Here is a 6,509-nt window from a genome sequence, read left to right on the forward strand (position 1 = left end):
AGGGGGGATCTTGTGGCCTGTTATAAACTGGTTAGGGGGGATCAGCAGGCGCTGGGGGAGTCCCTGTTCCCCCGAGCGCCGCAAGGAGTGACCAGGAACAATGGTCACAAGCTGGCGGAGGGAAGGTTTAAGTTGGACATCAGGAGGCGCTACTTCACGGTCAGGGCGGCTAGGGTCTGGAACCAGCTTCCAAGTGAGGTGGTGCAGGCTCCCACCCTGGGGGGTTTTAAGAGGAGGTTGGATGACCACCTTACTGGGGTCGTTTGACCCCGGTGCTCTTCCTGCCATGGCAGGGGGTCAGACTAGATGATCTGCTCAGGTCCCTTCCAACCCTAGAAACTACGAAACTATAAAACTAATCCCAGTTTTTCCTTTAACACGAAGTAGGAAGTTTTTAGCAACAATTGTTTTGGTGACTTCGGCGTTTCTTTAAATGTAGGTAAGCTAAGCGAAGCAAACAATTTGTGTAAATGCTGTAAGCTAGCGAGTCTTGATTGCTACATAAGGAACTAAAATTTCTGCCCACACCTACAAGTTCTCAATAAATGATGCTGTTGAATCAGGTTTATGTTACTGCTCCAGCTAGTGGGTGGGGTACTATAAAAGGTTAGCTGTAAGTTTTCTTAGAGAAGAAGTTAAGTTGAAGCTCTTAGTTACACAGAAGCTTCCAAAGGCATTAAGTCTGAAAGATGTTCTTAAAACAAAATAAAATAAAACCTCCTCTCCAGCTATTTGAAAGATCACTGGCAAACAAAAATGGTTGAGTATATTAGGAATGGAAGTGAATGTGCCAATAGTTAAATAGTCAACAAAGATGAATATCAGCTTAATTAAATAAAAACCAGGAGCAATTAAAGCATTCAGTATCTTTCCCACCACATGTTGGGGCCTGGTTCTTATATAATAAAGATGTGCATCTAAAATTACTATCATTCTTAAAGAAAAGCTTTTCAAAAGGTGCCTCTGTGTGGCGTATGTAATCCTCATGTATCCCCACTCCCAGACAGATGTCTTCTAATTATCACCTTGCCAGCAATTCCTAACTCCCAGGTGAGATCATTTGATGCTGATACTGGGTGTTCTTTGTCTTTGCTGTACCAAATACTTATCTGATATCAGGAATATCCAGTAACTTTAATAAATACTGTTCCTTTTAATTAAATTTTTGCAGGTAGACATGGACAAGACTGGTGAAACACGCCTGATAGAGCTGGATGAGTCTTACAAGAGTGAACACACAGTGTTTATAACGCCACCTGAGATCCCTCACCTACCCAATGGGGAAGAACACCCTTTGCAGTACAGGTATTCAAGGGAGCAAAATAGGATAGTGGCCAAAAACAGCAGATGGTTGCCTTCCTACAGCTAACTTGTAGGCATTTATTTATTTATTTTGGTACAGAACAGAGGTATTTAGTACTTCTAGGTCTAGAACACAGGTTTCCCAGTTCCATTACTTCTTCTGTAAAAATGCTGGCACATACATGATTGGTTTTCTAATGAAGCTAAAGCTGTCATGATTCTTAATATGGACCATGACCAGCTCTACTCTGGACTATGCTGGCTGTTACATTTTAAAACTTACCAGCCAAGGACCCTGGCTGCAGTTCTAGAAATACCTTGTGTGAAATGCTGAGTGTTCTGCGGCTCCCCTTAATTCCAGAGAATTTAAGCAACAGGAGAATCGGGCTCTCAGGTGACAACTGATGTTGTTAATTTAGTAATTACTTGTCAAATGAGATTATTTCTATTGGTTTCTTTGTTACATTACTAAAAATCCTTTTTAAGCTAGAAATGTAATTTAGGCTTTCAGACTGATCGTGTTAATATAGATTTTTATAGGCCTCTATGGCTATGCCACAACTTTCTTGTTAGTGACTAAATAAGCTTCACAGAGGTTTTTTGCATTAACTGCAATCAATGTTAATACATTTGGGCTAATTTAATGGAATACTAATAAAGAAAAACTCTTAAGAGTTGAAGTTTAAGTATGTGAATGCAGAGAGTCAAGAGCTTGTGTTGTGCAGATCATTCTAGACCAGTGTTGCCCAGTCTTGTCACCCTGTGAACCAGATGAGCAGTGCCAGGTCAGTCTGCAGGCTGGATCTGGTCTGTGCAGCCACCGCCCATCCAGGGCCTGATCCAAGTGTTCAGCCTGATCCTGTCATATGAGGCTTTGAAAATGTGGGTCAGTGTTAATTACCACCATTCCCTGTCATCACATTTCCAGACCCCTGGGGAGTCCCATGGGTCAGATGTTATTGGTTGTAGCCATAGTGGTCTAAGGATATAGGCAGGAAAGGTTATTTGGGTAGATGTGATATATTTTATTAGAGCAACTAAATAGTTGGAAAAAAAGTTCATTGCAAGCTTTCAGGCACAAACGCCCTTCTTCAGGCTTTGGGAGACTCTGCTAATGTTGTGGGTTCTCCAAGACAGAAAAGAAGCTGGAGTAAACACGAAGTCTGAAGATGCAATGAGTGGAAGTTCAGAGGGCAAAGGGTAACAATAGGGGCAGTGGGGGGAAAAGTGTGAAGGAATAGTAGTGGTCAGCTTAAGGCAGGTATCAGGTGTGTCAGATGTCAGACAAGTTGTAATGTGTCATAAATCCGGTGTCTATATTAAATCCATGATTTTTTGTATCCAGTAGATTTATGAAGTGAAGTTCGTAGGCTCGTCTACGGAAGGTGTCTTGTAAGTTCCCTTTGAGGATTAGAACTGAGAGATCGGAGAGGGAGTGGAGTGATTGTCTTGTGAGAAGTGTGCACCCACAGGTAATGGGTGTTTTTGTGTTTGATGGGTTTTTGGTGTGCATTCATTCTGGTGCGCAGTTGTTTGGTTTCTCCTGCACATTTTCCATCAGGGCATGTTGGTGCACTGGATGAGAGATGCTGCATTTCTAGGGGTGCACGTGTAAGATCCAGGAATGGTGATGGTTCTGTAGTAATTGTGAGGGTGCTGAAGATATTTTAGCAGGTTTTGCATTTCTTGTTCTGGCATGGTCTGGATCCATTCGGTGTGGTTTGGGTCAGTGGCGATGTGTAGGGGGTGCATGTGCACCCCCTGAGAGCACTGGTGCACCCCTGACAGGCTGTGCTCCCTGCTTAGGTGATGGGCAGGGGGGGCAGGCGGGAGCACCAGTGCCCCCCTGCGAGCACCAGCCAGGGAGTAGGAGTGCCAGATGAACCACTGCAGCCACTTCTGACAGCACTTCAGCTGCTTCCCAGTTGACATGATTAGCTGCAGGGGGAGGCTGACTGGTCACTGGAGGGGGGGGCACGTCCCCCCCTCCACCCCCCACTAAGGTGGCACCAGTCATCCAAGATTTGGGTCATGGGGAGATTGCTTCTGGTGATGAGGTTCTCAAGATTCGGTGCTTTTTAAAGGCTAGGATGTGTGGTTCTGGAAAGAACTATTTAAGAATTGGGTCGTCTTCTAGTATGAGTTGCAGTTGTTTGAGGATTTTCTGTGTCAGTTCCAGGGAAGGATGGTATGTCATAACTAATGGTGTGCGATTCATGGGGATTTTCTTTTTGTACTGCAGCAATCCTTCATGGGGAGTCAAGGTGGCTGTTTTAAAAGTGTGATCTCTCTCTCTCTGGAGGAGTGTCCTGGTTGAGTGAAAGCCCTTTGAGATTTGCAGTGTGAGATCGCAGATATTCTCCTCGGGTAAATTCGGTGGCATCAGACAGCTTGCATGTACATTACAGCTTTCTTGGTGTGTGTAGGGCGATTGCTGGTTCTGTGTAGATATGTATGTTGGTCTGTGAGTTTCTTGTATATGGTGGTTTGTATTTTACCGTTTTGGATATTGATCATAGTGTCCAAAAAGGAAATGTTGGTGCTGGAGTATTCAAGAGAGAGTCTGATGGAGGGGTGATGATGGTTGAATTTGTGATGGAAATCAATCAGAGACTGCAGGTTTTGGGTCCAGATGATGATGATGTCATCTACATATCTCAGGTATAGCATGGGTTTGATGATGCAGTTCTTGAGGAATTCTTCTTCCAGGTGGGCCATAAAAAGCTTCTTTTCTACCTTAGAGAACTTATAACATCAGCAGAGTCTCCCAGTACCTGAATAAGGGTGTTTGTGCCCAAAACCTTGCAAAGAACTTTTTTCCAAATATTTAGTTGGTCTAATAAGATATCACATCTGCCCATATAACCTTGCCTGTTGTGGGCCATATGACATGGCTCTATGGGCTGGGCGTTGAGCACCCTGGGGGTCTGCAGACTATGTCTGATGGGTCTGCGAAAGATGACTGAAAACAATCAAAAGTATGCAACTCCCCACATGTAAAATTCAGAGAGGTCTGCACCTCTATTTGAAATGTTTTAGGGATCCTCAAATGAAAAATGTTTGAAAACCACTATTTTAGATGATGTAGTAAACCACTCTTTGAACAGTTTCTTCTAAGTTTTACCTGTGAAGTGTAGTTTGTAAACGTACATAAATCCATGTGTTTACTATTTCCTGTTGAGATTCTAGCAAGACAATATTGCTTCTTTAATTTCCTGACATTCTGTGGCAGACTTAGAAGGGTTAAGTGATGGCATGTGTTTTCTGAGGTTGTTTTATTTTGTTGGTTTTTTTTACAGCTATAATGAATTCCCTGTGCTGAAACTAGATTTATTTGACCGATTTGAAGGATTCCTGACCACACCAAATAACAAACTGTCCTCAAAAGCCAGTAGTCCCAATAGCCCGTCACCAATGTTCAGGAGAACAAAACAGGTATTTAAAGTATTTTTAATTATAAGACTAATTTTGAAAAGTGACAGTCTGACTCTCTCCTCTAACTCAGCTATTCAGGTTGACTGACTGTGGTTGAAGATGCAGCTAAACGTTATATTCACCAAGGAACTAATGCTGCACAGAACCTGTAAGCCTTGAAGTACTTGTGTGTACGCTTGCAAGGACAGAAGAACAAATGCCAGAGTTCTGGCTCAGCCAGACACCACTGGCATTGAAGCCATGTTTAAGTGGTACTAGCTCCATTGGGTACTCATGTCTGATAATGGGCACCCAAAACATGTCCTGTACTTCCAACTTACCATTGGTCACCTCTCTAGAGGTTGGCGGAAGAAGAGATTCAAGGGCACCTTGAAGGCTAGTGTGAAGAAATGCAGTATAAACATCAATACTGGGAGACTCGAGCACTGGGTTGTCCCCAGTGGCATTATGATATATGACATGGGATCGATCGTTCTGAGCAGACTCGTCTCACTATGGAAGCAGATGTGCGAGGCACCAAGGGAAAGAGCCGTGACCTGACATCACCAGGATCTACTCCTTCCTTCTCCCAGAATTATTCAGCATGTCTTTAGTTGAACATGCAGATCTCAGATCGGTCTTCTCAGTCATCTACAGACTCACCAGCAACGTCCCTATTTACTAGAAGGCTATCATCCTTGTAGCAAAGGACTGCCCAACAGCAGTGGGGGGTGGTGTATGTATGTCTGTTGCAAATGTTAAAAGCTAGGGAGGCTCACCTCAAAAATGTTTGAGGGAGAAAACTGTGGGCCTCTTTTCAGTTATTTGTGTCTCTGAGACTGAAAACCTGGAACCGTTATCTGGTAGTGCTCTTGCTACTTCATCAGTCAGCTCTTCTGATGTGGACAGTTCTCAACCAATTTTCTTTCCTGGGCAGCATGAGAAAGGAGCACAGCGATTGTAAAGGGTGGAGAGCTAGGTCTCTCTCGTGGTTGTTGGAGCATCGCTTGAGGCACCCCATGTGGGATCAGATATAGCGGCTGCGTCGATTTAGCAACCTGTCAGTCTCATCACAGCACTGGGTGTCTGGTATTTTAGATAAGGTCCAGGTTTCTGTACCTGCTGAAACCTTGCTGCAAAGTATTGGAGCTAGCACTTTGTGTTTAGATATCAGTAGTCAAAAAGTTTGTCAGGAGCTTTGAAATGTAGCTATACAGGCATACCTCATTTTATTGCGCTTCGCAGATATTGCATTTTTTACAAATTGAAGGTTTGTGGCAACCCTGCGTTGAGCAAGTCTACTGGCACCATTTTTCCAACAGCACTTGCTCACTTCGTGTCTCTGTGTCACATTTTGGTAATTCTCACAATATTTCAAACTTTTTCATTATTATTATATTTGTTATGGTGATCTGTGATCTTTGATGTTAATATTGTCATTGTTTTGGGACGCCACGAACCGCGCCCATATAAGATGGTGAACTTAATCGATAAATGTTGTGTGTGTTCTGACTGCTCCACCGACCGGCCATTCCCCCGTCTCTCTCCCTCTCCTCGGGCCTCCCTATTCCCTGAGACACAACAATATTGAAATTAGGCCAGTTAATAACTCTACAATGGCCTATAAGTGTTCAAGTGAAAGGAAGAGTCGCACGTCTCTCACTTTAAATCAAAAGCTAGAAATGATAAGCTTAGTGAGGAAGGCATGTCGAAAGCCGAGATGGGCCGAAAGCTAGGCCTCTTGCGCCAAACAGCTAGCCAAGTTGTGAATGCAAAGGAAAAGTTCTTGAAGT

General features: G+C 43.6%; 1 protein-coding gene across 3 annotated transcripts in view; it reads left to right on the forward strand.

The window, feature by feature from the left end:
- DENND4A (DENN domain containing 4A) overlaps positions 1–6,509 on the forward strand; it is a 131,120-nt gene that overhangs the window by 70,216 nt on the left and 54,395 nt on the right. For all 3 annotated transcript variants that reach the window (XM_019503964.1, XM_019503966.1, XM_019503965.1), the window contains exons 15-16: positions 1,172–1,305; positions 4,602–4,737. In XM_019503964.1, the coding sequence (XP_019359509.1) occupies positions 1,172–1,305; positions 4,602–4,737 (270 nt within the window). The remainder of the gene's footprint in view (positions 1–1,171; positions 1,306–4,601; positions 4,738–6,509) is intronic.

The sequence above is a fragment of the Gavialis gangeticus genome, unplaced genomic scaffold, assembly GCF_001723915.1.
Source record: "Gavialis gangeticus isolate Ggan-Ray unplaced genomic scaffold, GavGan_comp1, whole genome shotgun sequence".
In the NCBI taxonomy this organism is placed as follows: Eukaryota; Metazoa; Chordata; order Crocodylia; family Gavialidae; genus Gavialis; species Gavialis gangeticus.